The sequence below is a fragment of the Globicephala melas genome, chromosome 9 (genome assembly GCF_963455315.2).
Source record: "Globicephala melas chromosome 9, mGloMel1.2, whole genome shotgun sequence".
In the NCBI taxonomy this organism is placed as follows: domain Eukaryota; kingdom Metazoa; phylum Chordata; class Mammalia; order Artiodactyla; family Delphinidae; genus Globicephala; species Globicephala melas.
In genome coordinates, this window is record NC_083322.1 from 1,256,254 (window position 1) to 1,271,955 (window position 15,702).

Here is a 15,702-nt window from a genome sequence, read left to right on the forward strand (position 1 = left end):
ATGCTGAGTGTGCTTCCGGGAAGGAGCTTGGCGGGCCGCTCTCACTGCTGGGGTGGGCGCTGCCTCTGTAGCGCTCGCTGCAAAACACGCTGAGCTGAATGAGATTTTCCCTTTTCACCTTTTTTTTTTTTGGTAAAAGTGCCAATCCTCTCCAAATTTCTTTTGGCTAGCAAAACCAGGTACTGAAGTGAGTCCTTCTTAATGGGGGAGACCTGCATCTAGATTATCCCCATTTCACAGATGTGTAAGCTGAGGCACGAAGTACTCAGGCTAAGAACTCACAGTTTCCAGGAAGCAGAGACCTCTGGGTGGTCCGGGATGCTCTGAGGCCACAGGAGCCCCCGCTGGACCTTGCCTCCATCCTCTCAGCTCTCGCCCAACTTCCCACCTGGACCTGCTGGTCACCGGCCTCCGGTCGTCCACTCCGGCCACCACTGTGGTGTCATGAAGAAGCCTTTGGAAGCCAAGGTCGGGCTCAGTGACACCCTTTGTTTGGGGAGTGGGGGTGATGCCCCTAAAACAAATCCCAGGAGAGATCTGCTGACCTGTGTGGCGCAGACGTGGCTGTTACTTGGGGCACAGATTACTAAGCTATTATACGTAACACTTTCAGACCGGGAGCAGACGAGTTTGCAAGAGGCGACTGTAGGAATTCAGCTAAATATTAGTGTGGCTATAGCTCATTTAGGCTAGCTCAAATAAAATTTCTATTTTATTTGCATTAATATGCACCTCTAGCTGTTTACCTTTCTTAAATATCAAATTACTTTCTTTCTTAAATATTAAATTACTTCCACCTCTGCACTCCGCTCTTCAGGAAGCTTGCCCCTGGCAGAGCCCGGCCTGGGCTCCAAGCCCACGAGCATCACAGGTCTGTGCGGGTCACACTGTGATCAGCACGACTGTCTGCCTCTGACTAACAAGACCGCAGGCCTGGTCCGCCCGGGGCCACCTCACTGGGCCCCCGCGGTACCCAGGGCCGAGCCACGCAGATGCACATCTGCCCCCGCCCCCAAGAGCCACGGAACCAACACATCGCCAGTATCAGAGTGGCACCAGGGCGGCGTGAGCACCGCGGTGTGATACCACTGCCCTAATCAGCTTTCCTGGGACACCAGGCAGAAGAAGTCTCTTCGCAGACACAGCCTGTGAGAAATGTCTGCAGCCTCTCCCATGGTGTGAGCACAAAACTACCAGCGCCAAGCAGAGCAGAACAGAACCAGGAACGGCAAACGAGACGATGGAGAAAGGAGAACCTTCCTGAAGTATAATTTCCTCAGTAATGAGAACTGGCAAGGTGAGGGTCACTCCTGGAGGGCCTGGCTCTCACCAGAGCACGTGCGGGAAGGGCTGTTACAGGCCAACCTTCTCGAAGCCTCGCTCAGCGCATTTCAGATGGCAGGCGTTACTGCCTAGTACACCTCCTCCGAAGCACAGGTGGCTGTACCCTGTATGAACCGATGACATTTAAACAAGCCTGATAAAACTAATGTTCAGAAGCTGTGGTTTCACTAGGGCAGAATAGAACTAATTACAATGATCTGGGGTACGACTCCAACATGGACTTGGGAAAAAATTTAATGCAAATATTTAGCCACTGGAACATACAAATAAACATGCTCAGAATAGCTGAGGAAAGCAACCCGAATAAGAGTAACTGCCCAGGTCTCTTCAGTCCCAGGTATTCCGTCTCCAAAATACTGATGATAAAATATACACATCAACTAGCAAGAAGCTACAGAACATTCAACACAAAACGACCTAAAATAAAAATAAAACCAAGGACAAACCCTACTTATTTTATTTCTGTATATCAAGACTACAAACAGCATTTAAACACTTAATTTATTCTTCAAATTAAGAAATTATACATTTTGTTTCGATAACGGTCACGGTCTTGAAAGTGTCATTCAGTTCTCCCACATTTAGAAGTATATTGCTAATTCTGGCCAGTTCAACACGACAGCTCAGAGCTCCAGTGGCAGCGAAACACCAGCCGTGGGAGAGAAGTCGCGCACGGTCCAGAGTCCTCCGCGGCCCCAGCATCTGTGTCCACAGGTGATGCTCTGAAACGCTCTCTGCTTTTGGAGACTTGTGGAGACTGAAACCACCCAGGTCCTGATAAAGTGCCGAATCCCGAGAGAATCACCCAGGCCCCAGGCGCCTGGGCCGCCCGCCCCTCCTACACAGCAGCACCGATGGGGGGGCAGAGGGTGCGGGAGCGCGGCATCCCCGCACATCCAGGAGGACCGGCCCGCGGAGCCCGGGCCGCAGTGCAAAGGCGCAGGACCACTTTGGTTCAAGTGACTTGAGACGGCGCTGCAGGGTCTCCTCTCCCCGAGCCCTCGTGGGTCACACACGCCGCAGGGACTGGACCGGGACCCCCTCCCCTGAAAGCTCTCCAGGCACAAGGTGGAGACAGAAATGGAAACAGAAGGAAGTTCCCGCCTCACACACACCCCCACACAGTAACGTCCGAACCATCAAGATGCAGGTCAGCGGCAGGCCGGAAACAAGCATGCTAGTCCCGTTTTGGGGAAATGGCTTAAAAAACACAAATAAAATATTACCATTGTTATCTACTTTCCAAACCTAACCACTCTGGGAAAAGGCAGCGGGGGGGGGGGGGGAAGCCTTTAGTTTTACCAATTAGGCCTGTAAACAATTCAACCACACAAGAAGCAGTGGCCCCCAGAGCGAGCCTCTCCGCCCTCAGGCCTGTCTCTCTGCAGACCCGGAGCTGGGCCGAGCCACAAGCAGCGCCTCTGCCAGGAGCCCAGGCCGCGCTCGGTTCCACCAGCAAAGCCGAAGCTTCATCTTTGGTTAATTTCACTGAGTTGCCACCAGTCTTAAAACTGTGCTCTTCTTGGCAAAATTACTAAGTTAGCCACGTGGCACATAACATTTGTTATTTTAAGTTATTTGAAAAGCAACGCCCATCTAAATACGAGAGCACAACTTAGTAAATCATTTAAAAATGCAGGAAGAGGGGTGGCGGGGGAGGGACCCAGGAGAGCCTGGGCGCCCTGCTGGCCGGAGGTGCCGCGCAGAGGCCCTGGCCTTCGCCGTCAAGGGTGGGCCGCGGCCGCGCCGGTTCAGCTCAGCTCAGCTCGAAGCCCGCGGCGCACTCGATGGCGTAGAGCAGCTTGCTCCGCAGCAGTGCCTCGTCCTGGAACTCGGGGAGCTTCAGCAGGTTCATGCAGGTGCTGGCCGTGGGCAGCCGCTCCAGGTCGGAGCCCCCGTTGTGAATGCAGAACGCGGGGTACAGCTCCTGGAAGACAGCGGGTGTGCAGGAGAAGGTTAACAAGCACGGCCTGAAATGAGCTTTCCAGACTCGTACGCAAAAGCTGCCGCCCCTAGTCACCTTTCCCCAAAGGACACTCGCTCTTGCACTGCGCTCAAGACTCAGCTCTAAATTTCTACCAAATCCTGTACCCTGGGCTCCACGCATAAAAAGTGATAAAGAATAGCATTAATTCGTGGGAGACATAGCCTTGTCAGTGAGCAGGGTCTCTAAAGCTTTTATTTTTTTAGTCTTTTAAAAATGTGTTTAAAATTCAGAAAGGTACAAGGGTGAAGAGCTGAAGATATAAACCTCTGCTTATACCAAACCACAGGAAGGGCAGAAGCCCGTCTTCTCCAAATGAACCACACCGTGTGGATCAGGCTCAGGGGCCACGTGGATGCAGCAACAGTGAACGTAAAACAATTTCAATCCAGGAGAGAAAAAGGCAATCTCTAAATATCGAAAGCAAAATGAAACAAATAAACCTATTTATTGGTGGCTTAATCACACAGAGAGGAATATTTCCAGTGTTTTAGAATTGCAAAGAAATCTCACAACGGTTTTGTCACAGCAAATTATTGGTATTGTTCTAAAACCACTGTAGTATGATGTATAACTGTTATATAAGTATTTTTATGGCTATTAATTTTTAATTAATTAATTAATTTTTGGGGCTGTGTTGGGTCTTTGTTGCTGTGCGTGGGCTTTCTCTAGTTGCGGTGAGCGGGGGCTACTCTTCGTTGCGGTGCGCGGGCTTCTCATTGCGGTGGCTTCTCTTGTGGAGCACGGGCTCTAGGTGCGTGGGCTTCAGTAGTTGCGGCACGTGGGCTTCAGTAGTTGTGGCATGTGGGCTTCAGCAGTTGTGGCATGCGGCTCCAGTAGCTGTGGCTTGCGGGCTCTAGAGCGCAGGCTCAGTAGTTGTGGCGCACGGGCTTAGCTGCTCCGTGGCATGTGGGATCTTCCTGGACCAGGGCTCAAATCCGTGTCCCCTGCACTGGCAGGCAGATTCTTAACTACTGTGCCACTGGGAAGCCCCACTGTTATGTAAGTATTAGAGACAACTGTAACTTAGAGCAGGGCCCTAGAACTTATCAGAGGAAGCAAATGAACTAACAGGAGCCACGGTTTTCATAGGCAGAGAGACCCCAATATAAAAATCAAAGGGGTAGAAACCTTATACGCCTAAATTTCAATTTGAAATAGCAGTTTGAACTTGTGATGAATTTTTCTCTTGGGGACAAAAGAACGCCCATTTCCTAGCTCTGTCCACTGAAAAGGCCTGGACACAATGACCACCTGTGACAATGAACAGATCAAGTGCCTGGGTTTTGGTCTCTACCAACCTATTCTTGAAGAAAGGAAACAGGGCTTCTTGGGAAAACATCCGATTCCAGACGTGGGCCAGGAAATGTACGTGACAAGTGTTACTATCTTCTCATACCAGAAAGCAAGAAAGCGACGCAAAGCTACCTGGGATCCTGGAGCCCACCTGGAGGCCCTCGCCCGCCCACGGATGGGGCACTATCAAAGAGCGACTGCAATGGACTGAAACACATCAAATGTGAAAAGTTCATAATGATAAGAAAGGAACCAAAATGTACTTCAGAAGATGCCAGTTATCCCCCTCAATGTTCTGATAACTTGTAAATGAGGAATAATCAAGAGTTCCTTGATTGTTGTATCCTGGCTGTACAAACAGTCCTCAGGGTAACCAAAGAGCTGATGAGAAAATATAAAGTTTTTCGTAATAGAGAAATCAGCTAAGAAAGGAAGAAACGATACAACTGGAAGATGGCTGCTTTCAAGCACAGCAAAGAATGGATCTAGGCGGCGACCGCAGCTCTGTGACCGCTCAGCCCCTCAGACGCCCAGATGCAGAAAGCCAGGACGCTGGAAACAGACAGAGCCGCGCTGCAGAGACGACTCACGACCACGGGGTCTGATGCTGGAGCCAGAGGACGTGAGCATCACGACAGCGTCTGTGCAGCCTTACTGCCAAAGGGAACATTCACATCTAGAATCCGGTGAAGCCTCTAGCGACCAGTTTACAAGACACGCAAAGAAGCAACCCAGCTCCCCCACTGACTGGACCACAGGCAGAGTTGAGGAGGGCGGGGCCTGCAGGCCAGAAAAGGCTAGAGAGACGCCCAGGCAGACGCAGCGTCTGGACTGCGGCTTGTCCGCAGCACCAGCACGGATGGCGTCGGGCATCCGCTGTCATTTTTTAGACATAATAATGACGTTCTGGCTATTTTTTCCAGCTATAGTGTAAAAATGCCCCCAGCTGCCCAGTTCCCACCCCATGAGCAGCAATGCTGTGGGTGTCTTGAGGACCTTCCACAGAGACAAGAGTGTTTTCTCCCTCCTCCACCTAACAAGCATAAGGCGCTAGCACATTATAGACGCCGTCTGCACCTCGACGGTTTTCCATCTAATAATGCGTCTCTGTGGCCTTCCCACAGCAAGCTGGTCTCCCCAGCTTCTCTGTAGCTGCACGGGGCCCAGTGGAAAAGTTTCCACTTTTTCCAAACAATGATGCAATAAGTAACCATGTCCTCAAGTCATTTTACATTGGGCAAAAGTATCTGCAGGCTGAACTCCTAGACACTGTTCCAGACTGAACACGCCAGGTCCTTTGATGGCTACAGATAACCAGTGACTCTCTCTGTGATACATGAACATCATTAGATACAAGATGTGATGTATACATTCCCTTCCAGCAGAAGCACAATGCAGTGGGGACTGTCTTTACCCAGACAGCCTCAGTCTGCTAGCTCTTGGGCCTGTGTGCTCTCGCCTTTCCACTGCTGCAGGGTTTCAGAAGCCTGGCTAGTTAAACTTCTCTGCCAAATGTACGCAGAAAACGGTGACAGAAGAGCAAAACGGCAGCCCAGCTGGTGCCTGGGGAGGAGTGAGAACCAGGACGGTGGGCCTGGTCGGCGCCCGTTACACTAGCACGCTCCCTCCTTAGAGCTGTGACAGGAGCGCAAACGCTTCAAATGCCACTGCAGAGGCGAGTCTATTCAGTGGTCTCTGCGGACACTGGCTCCAAATCCTCCTCTTGTGGGTGTAACCTGGTAACTCTGTGGGGACAGCCTGGCAGGAAGCAGCAGGAACTCACACACATTCACATCCTTCACCACGGCCTCTACTTCTAGGAGCGGATCCTAGTAATCAGAGATGCAGACGATTTAGGTACAAGGATGCTGACGGCACTATTAGGAAGGAACAGTTGTAAACAACTAATAAAAAAAAAAGTACGTAAATTGTAGACTCACATGATGGGACATTATGAAGTTTATTAAAAATATTTCAAAGACTATTTAAAATGTGGATGATCCTGATGTAATGTTGAGTGAAAAAAGCAGCCTGTAAAACTGAACACGATACAGCTTAAGTTATATTTTAAAATCATATCTATCTGCATAAACACATGCCCATATGTATATGTGTATATATATATAGATAGATAGATACAAACACACATTCACATACAAACACGATAATGGTTAGAATGGGAGTAATTATAGGTATTTTTTTTCTTCTTTATAAACCACAACTTCCAATTTTCTATAATGAAAACATTAATTTTGTTACAAGGAAAAAAAAGAATAGCATAAAAAATAATTACCTACTAACCACTGTAGAGGAAAAGAAAGAACAAAACAGGAGTGCAGCTCCTGCCCTGACTGGGACCCCGAGCACGTGGCACATCAGCCCACAACAGGTGCCCAAACGGCCGAAACTGCATTTCAACTGGATCTTGTTTCATCTACATGTTGAATTTAGCACATAGTTTATGACGTGGGCAAAACCGAGCAGCGAGAGCACAGCCACGAATTGCTGACTCCAGAGACTTACATGCTTCTTATCATCAGTCTTCACGTGGTTCTCTACTGGCAAACAAAAACTTCATTTACACAATCCCTGTGGGGGCTTCCCTGGTGGCGCAGTGGTTAAGAATCCATCTGCCAATGCAGGGGACATGGGTTCGAGCCCTGGTCTGGGAAGATCCCACATGCCGCAGAGCAACTAAGCCCATGAGCCACAACTACTGAGCCTGCGCTCCACAGCCCGTGAGCCACAACTACTGAAGCCCGCGAGCCACAACTGGAGGAAACCGGCTAGTAAACAGTGTGCAGCCTTGGACTGGACTGCAGACCAGGGAAGTCGAAGTCCACGGAGGACTGCGGGACGGCTGGGCCGCTGCAGGTGCTCTGGACACCGAGGGGCAGGTAGAAACAGGAGGGCTGAGCCCCCTCCTTGAGTGGACTCAGGGGGTCTGGGCGAGGCCGGAGAATGTTTTAACTCCAACAAGGTCTCAGGTGGTGCTGAAGCTGCTGGTCTCAGGACCACACTCTGAAGCAGAGGCTCAGAGAAGCTCAGTACATCACTGTGCATTCCTTACTTTTGATCACTTAACTGTGTCTGTGTAAGAGAGCATTGAGGTGGTAGGAAAAATGTGTAAGAAACATGATGTCTTCAACTTTTACTCCAAAATGATTCAGAAAGAAATATATGTATATCATAGAGAGAATGATAAAACAAATGTGGCAAAATGTTAACGATGGGTCAAAGTGGGTTAATAAGTTCTTTGTTCAATTCTTGCAACTTTTCTATACATTTTAAATAATTTCAAAGTAAAAGTTGAAGAAAAGAACAAGCAATACATAACTCAGTGTCCAATGCAAGGTTACTGGAAAGGGAATGCCAATCCATTAGGTTCCACAAGCAGACGCAATATACAATGCTACCTACCTTGCTATTATTTTATGTTATATATACACCACTGTGTGCCTCTTTAAACTATTAAATATAGCTTTATTTCTTTTACTATTAATAAGAAAAACATAAATTGTCCCATGACCAATTTTATTTTATCTTTTTTTTTTAAAGGTTTTTTTGATGCGGACCATTTTTTAAAGTCTTTATTGAATTTGTTACAACATTGCTTGTTTTACGCTTTGGTTTTTTGGCCGCGAGGCATGTGGGATCTTAGCTCCCCAACCAGGGATCAAGCTTTTTTTTTTTTTTTGGCGGCGTTGGGTCTTCATTGCTGCGCACGGGCTTTCTCTAGTTGCGGCAAGCAGGGGCTACTCTTCGTGGCGGTGCGCGGGCTTCTCACTGCGGTGGCTTCTCACGTTGCAGCGCACGGGCTCTAGGCTCACGGGCTTGGCTGCTATGCGGCATGTGGGATCTTCCTGGACCAGGGCTCGAACCTGTGTCCCCTGCATTGGCAGACGGATTCTAAAACCACTGCACCACCAGGGAAGCCCTATTTTATCTTTTTTATAAATTTATTATTTTTGGCTGCGTTGGGTCTTTGTTGCTGCGCGTGGCCTTTCTTTAGTTGTGGCGAGCAGGGGCTACTCTTCACTGCGGTGCGTGGGCTTCTCATTGTGGTGGCTTCTCTTGTTGCTGAGCACGGGCTCTAGGCACACAGGCTCAGTAGCTGTGGCTCGCGGGCTCTAGAGCGCAGGCTCAGTAGTTGTGGCGCACGGGCTTAGTTGCTCCGCGGCATGTGGGATCTTCCCGGACCAGGGCTCAAACCCATATCCCCTGCACTGGCAGGTGGATTCTTAACCACTACGCCACCAGGGAAGCCCCCCATGACCAATTTTAATTGCTAAAAATATTAAGCCAGTTTATAGGAGATCAACATGAATTACCAGAAACGACACAGTAAGGCCAGGTAACATGAAATAAGTAACAGTGAGCAACTAGGAAAAAATATACTACTGCTCATGCATCATTCTTCCCAAACACCCGCCGTCAACATTCGTAGCCTGTGTTCTTCAGTTCGGAAGTGAAACCAGCCTGAGCTGCACAGACGCGTGGTACTAATCAGTCACGTCACCGTGCGCCCGCCCGGCTGCAGCAGCTCTTCGCTTTTAACCCCCAACACACTGACAACCCTCACAGCAATAGGTCGACGCTGTGAACGCAGGGGAAAAACCTCAAATAAAACCAGCACCAGGATACACAGATAATAACCAATCCTTCAGTGATGGAGCTGAAATACTCAGTTAATGAGGCTAAAAACAGTACCGAAATAATAAACCGGGTGTTGTGACACAGTCAACGCTATTCTCTGAAAACAATGTGTGCGCACTACTTCGTTCAGCCCCACCTGCTACCCCGCTGGCTTTCCTAGTTACAAGCTGGTGTTTAAAGGCCCGGCGAGCTTGCGCACCTTAAACCCCAGGAGAGGGGGGCGGGAACAGCTGGTCACGAACTTGAGCAGTTTGCGCTTTTCCTCATCCGTGAAGCCTTCCACGACTCTCCAGAAGACTCTGATCACAGGGTGATCAGCAGAATAGCCGCCTATGACAAAAGGAACAGACGTCTGTATTAAAAACGAGGTAACTGCAGAAGCAAGATTCTCCTAAAGGCACCAGAGGAACAAACTTTTAAGAGTGATTCCTTTTCGCCGTGCCTGTCCAGTGATGAACAGTCTTTTCTTCTTTCAGCTCACGGCTGAAAGCCAACTCTAGAGAAACACCTTTATTCTGTCCTGGTAGATGATGGGCAAGTACACAGCAGGGAGAGAAGCTTCAGAAGGTAGAGTACCAAAGGCCAGAATGAGGAACAAACACCCTGCAGCTACAAGACGAACCCTAGCAGCAAAAGATGCTGCAAAGGGGTCTGAGTTTTAAGAACTCTGCTAGGGGTCAAAAATCAGCCTCTGTTGAGTAGCAAACCCTAAATAACAAAGGATTTACATGATGGTCACACATCTAGAAATAGCAGAAACACTGGGATTTTTATTTTTAATAGAGCTAGTTACTTTGCCAACACATCTTAGTATCTAAATTTATCACCCATCCTTCCGACAACAAGGTAGAGACCATGGTTACCAACCCACCCCAGCACTCAATTAGACCACTGTTCTGAAGTGGGATATCTGCTACCTACAGCTTTTAATCTAGTTAAGTGCTTCCTAAAACGGAAATAATTGCTATATGTTGTTCCCTCATTGTTAATATACTACAGAAATACCATCAATAAAATATCTTAAGTGCATTAATTGGCACCGAAATGAACATGGTAATATTTTAAAGCTATTTACTAGAATAGGAATAGCTAGGATCATTAAAGGCATACGCTTTCAGTGCAGACAGGATAATGCAAAGAAGCCAAGACCACTTCCTTGGCAAGGAAAGCTTGGACTGATTTCATTCTTTTCAACAGACGACTTGACAGTGAGGACAGTGTGACCTTAGGTATTACCTGCCTTTACAGAAGCATTAGAGTTCAAATTTAGAGCAATACAAATTAATTACAGAAAGGGGAGACACAGGCACACAGTTATATACATATAGATATACACACATGGATATACGTAATTTACTTTAGTAAATTTATAGTTCTGAAACCATCACCACAATCCAGTTTTAAAACATATCCATTCCTCAAAAGACCCCCATGTCCACCCCATAGACAACCACGATCTGGTCTCTCAGTGTGCGCTTAAAGATGTTTCACTGAACGAAATTACACTCACGATACCGTGCAACTTTCACTACGATCCACTTCCAAAACCTTTTCAAAATTTACCTTGGAGGAAAGGTTGGGAAACAGCACTCCACAGAACAGAGGAGTCTGGATAGGTTTCTTTCTAAAATTGTCGTAAAACACGTAACATAAAATTCACCATTTAAACCATTTTCAGGTGTTTAACCCAAGGGTGTTAATTACATTCACATTGTTGTGCAACCATGCTGCTGTTTCCAACCCAAACGTTTTCATCACCCCAAGCAGGCACTCCTATAACCACTAAGCAGTAACGTCCTGTGCCCCCTCCCCAGCCCCGGGTAACCTCTCATCTACTTTCAGTGACTAGGAATTTGCCACTTCCGGGTATTTCACAGAAGTTGAATCATACAGTATCTGTCCTTTCGTGTCTGGCTTATTGCACTTAGCATAATGTTTCCAAGATTCATCCACGTTGTAGCGTGCATTTGAACGTCATTCCTTTTGAAGACTTCATAATGTTCCCATTGTATGTCTACAACACATTCGTTTATCCATCACCTGTAGGTGGGCACTGGGGTTGTTTCCACCTTTTGGCTCCTGTGAACAATGTTGCATGAACACAGGTGTTTCAGTCCTTGCCTCCAATCCCTCTGGATATAGACCGAGGCGCAGAATTGCTGGATTATTATTTTTTTTAATATTTATTTGTTTGGCTGCGTCGGGTTTTAGTTGCGGCACGTGGGATCGTCACTGCGACACGTGGGATCTTTTAGTGTGGTGCACGGGCTCTAGAGTGTGCGGGCTTAGTAGCTGCGCCACGCAGACTCCCTAGCTGTGGTGTGAGGCATGTGGGATCTTAGTTCCCCGACCACGGATTGAACCCACGTCTCCTGCATCGGAAGGCGGATTCTTTTTTTTTTTTCCAGTACGCGGGCCTCTCACTGTTGTGGCCTCTCCCGTTGCGGAGCACAGGCTCCGGACGCGCAGGCTCAGCAGCCATGGCCCACGGGCCCAGCCGCTCCACGGCATGTGGGATCTTCCCCCACCGGGGCATGAACCCGTGTCCCCTGCATCGGCAGGCGGACTCTCAACCACTGTGCCGCCAGGGAAGCCCGGAAGGCGGAGTCTTAACCACGGGATCACCAGGGAAGTCCTGAATTGCTGGATTACATAGTAATTCTATGTTGAGCTTTTTGGGGAACCACCAAACCACTTTCCATGTTGGCTACTTTACATTCCCACAAGCAGTGAATGAGGTTCCAATTTCTCCACATCCCTGCCAACACTTGTTATTTTGTGTGTGTGTGTGTGTGTGTGTGTGTGTGTGTGTGTGTGTGTGTGTGTGTGTGGAGCCATCCTAAGAGATGTGAATACATCTCCCTCTGGGCTGGTTTCCATCTCCGTAGTGGTTAGTGACGCTGAGCCTCTTTCTGAGCGTACTGGCCATGCGTAATATCTTCTTTGGCGAAATGTCTATTCAAGCACTCTGCCCGTCGTTGAACCGGCTTGTCTTCTTGTTGAGTTCTAAGGGTTCTTTACACATTCTGGATACCAGACCCTCATCAGACATATGCTTTGCAAATACCTTCTCCCATTCTGAAGGCTGTCTTTTCACTTTCTTAATAATGTTCTTGGATGCACAAAGCCTGTAATTTTGATCAGGTCCAATTTATTTACTTTTTTCTGTGCTCCTGCTTTTGGTGTCGTATCTAAGAACCCGCTGCCGAATCCAAGGCCGTGAAGATTTATCCCGGTTCTCCTAAGAGTTTATGGTTTTAGGTATTACATTAAAGTTCTTGATCCATTTTAGTTAATTTTTGCATATGGTGTGGGGGGGGGGTACAGCCTCGTTCTTTTGCAAAAATCCAAAGAGGTTCTACCATTTTAACACTGCCACCAGGCAAGAGGGTTCAAATTTCTTCACATACTAACACTTAGCATTGTCTTCTTTGAGAACAGTCATTCTAGTGGGTATGTAGTGGTATCTCATCAGAATTTAATTTGCATTTCCCTAATAATTAATGGTGTTAAAACAACTGTTCATGTGCTTATTTGCTTACCAGACATTCTTATATATCTTCTTAAGCGAAACACTTTATTTTCTGCCCATGTTCTAAAATTCAGTTGTTTATATTATTGAGTTGCAAAACTTCTTTATATACTGTGGACATAAGCCAGTATTAGATATATTACTTGGAAATATTTTCTCTTAATCTCTGGCTTGTTTTTTCACTTTTTTAATGGTATCTTTTGAAGCGCAACACCTTTAATTTTGAGAAAGTCCAAATTTCTATCAATTTCTTTTTTCTGGATCATGCTTTTGCCGTACAGCTAAACACTCTGCCTAGTCCAGAAGTCACGAAGGTTTTCTCCTATATGTTCTTTTAGAAGTTTTACAGTTTTGGCTTTTACCTACAGGTCTCTGATCCTGTTGAATTCATTTCTGCGTATGGTGTGAGGTCAAGGTCTAAATTCATTCTTTTCCTCGTACCACTGAACTGTCAAAGATCATTAGCTGTAAATCTAAGGATTTGTTTCTGAGCTCCCAATCATGTTCCGCTGATCGATGTGTCTATCCCTGTGCCAGTCCCACAACGTCTTAGTTACCGTGGTTTACAGTAAGCTTTGAATCAGGGTGATGATCCTTCAACTTTGTTTCTATGTTTCGGCTGCTTTAGGTCCTTCACATTTCCATATAAATTTTAAAACCAGTCTGCTGATGTTTACCAAAAACCCTGAAAATACCAGAATAACAGACTATGGTTAAGGAAAACAAACCGAAATAATAGTGGTTGTTTTAAGGATGATTTTTTTTTTCCTTTCCACTGCTCCCAAGTATATAAAAATAAAGTTTATGGGACTTCCCTGGTGGTCCAGTGCTTAAGACTCCACATTCCCACTGCACGGGGCACGGGTTTGATCCCTGGTTGGGGAACTAAGATCCCGCATGACACGCGGCACAGCCAAAAGAAAAAAAACAGAACAAAAAAACCTCACAAACGCCCGAAGAGTACACCAGTCCAACTCGGAAGAACCTAGTTACGCTTTTGCTGTTTCGCTAATGACTAATGTTGCTGAGCATCTTTCTGCGTGCTTACTGGCCATTTATATGTCTTCTTTCTGGTTTTTCGTTTTCTTGAAGAGTAAAAACTTTTAAGTTTAATTTAATCAAAAGTAAATATTTTGATGAGGTTCAGTTTTTAGGTTCTTCTATTTTTTGGTCTAGCACTATTTGTCAAAGCAGAAGACTGGAGGCAACCCAGTGGCCATAAGAAGAGGCTTAATAAGGGAAGTTGTGAAGAGAAAAAAGCAGGCTGCAGAATAGTGTATACAAACAAGGAAAATAAGAATGAAATTTGTATTTATATGTAAACATGTAAAGACACCAAGAACAGTGGTTACTCCTGGTGGGGACGGGCAGGGGAGGAATGGGATGGTGAGAAATGAGACAGGAAGAGGAGTTCACTGTAACCCCACACAGCCTGGGTTTTAAATCATGAATGAATTACCCATGTAAAAAAGCAAGTTAGAAATTACTTTGGAAACATGACCATCTGTAACATTTCAGGGATGGATAACTAGTAGTGATAACATACCTGAATAGTTTGTAAAGGATTTTAAGTCCTCCAGACTTATGGGAACTTGTGCACCAGAAATTAATACCTGAAAAAACAAAAGTTCAGGTTATAAAACTGGAGGCAGATTTTAAGAAGGCCTTTCACATCAGGAAACACCCATGTCCCCAGGTGCAAGAAGTGGACCTGGATCTCCTGCTGGTCGAACATCCGCAGCCACTCCAGGCTCACCACGTTGGCCAGGCCCTGCCGGAACGCCAGGCAGTGCTGGCGGATCTGCCTGTTCAGCCGATAGTCGGCCACCAGGTGGATGTACGCAATCCGGTTGGCACTGCTCACCGGGATATCTTTTCCACCGAATTTTAGTTCAACCACCTGTGAATATGAAAATAAGAGTCAAAAACTTCTCAAAGTATAGGGTAAAACAAGAGTAAGAACAACTGTTTCAAGGGAACTTGACTGTGTTGCTCTATACACGACAATCTTAGTGAAAACCAGTACATGTGGCCTCACAGATGGAAGAGTCCTCTGATGGGACCCTCCAAAGCTTGGCATCTTATTCCGTCTTTAAGATCATTAACCACCCCGGCTTTCTCCAAAGTACCAAGGAATGATGCTACAATGTAATCATGGCAATTCCATTAGAAAAATAATAATGAGAAATCACACAGGGCAATAAAAAAAATTAATTAAACAAAAAAGAAATCACAAAGTGCAAATATATGAACCGAATGATCAGCACAAGTCAGAAGGGATTCATTTTGGAGAAAACGCAGCTTAAGGAATTAAGGTTGTAGTAAAATATGAGTATTCTTACTTGCACATATAGGTAGCATATATTTCTCTGTTTCCATATTACTACCATAAAGTACTTTGAATATGATATAAAGGGTAGTGGTAATCACTAGAAATAACTCCATTTCTCATGTATCTGCAAGCATTAGAAAGAACTTCTTTATCACTGTGTAACGACACTCAGAAAATCGCAGGGTCAGGAACCCCTGGGAAGCATCCCTGGAGCGTTGGGGGGAATGAGCCGCAGCGGAGATGGGGAGCCTGCACTCGGGTGCCCCGCACCTCACTTCACTGTGTGCCACAGAGAAGTCACCCGGCCCTGAACTCTGTGGCACGGTGACACTTGCTTTGTCCATCCTGGAATTGTGACTATGTAAACTCACAAAAGCAAAGCTGACTAGACAAAACTCCACAGACAGCTACAAATACGTAAGCCTAATTTACCAGAGTAGACTTCGGAATCCTCGTTTACTAGTGCTTAGACAGAAGAAATGCATTCTCAATGCGTGTGGATGAGGTAATGTATGCCAAGTATAAAGAAATATAAATACATCCGAAATAGCGAACAAA

General features: G+C 46.5%; 1 protein-coding gene across 2 annotated transcripts in view; it reads right to left on the reverse strand.

Moving 5' to 3' along the window:
• Window positions 1–1,562: 1,562 nt before the first annotated feature.
• UBE3C (ubiquitin protein ligase E3C) overlaps window positions 1,563–15,702 on the reverse strand; it is a 117,722-nt gene continuing 103,582 nt past the window's right edge. For both annotated transcript variants that reach the window (XM_030854353.2, XM_030854352.2), the window contains exons 20-23: window positions 14,524–14,712; window positions 14,359–14,425; window positions 9,480–9,610; window positions 1,563–3,271 (exon numbers count right to left, since the gene is read on the reverse strand). In XM_030854353.2, the coding sequence (XP_030710213.2) occupies window positions 3,101–3,271; window positions 9,480–9,610; window positions 14,359–14,425; window positions 14,524–14,712 (558 nt within the window). In that variant the 3' untranslated portion in view covers window positions 1,563–3,100. The remainder of the gene's footprint in view (window positions 3,272–9,479; window positions 9,611–14,358; window positions 14,426–14,523; window positions 14,713–15,702) is intronic.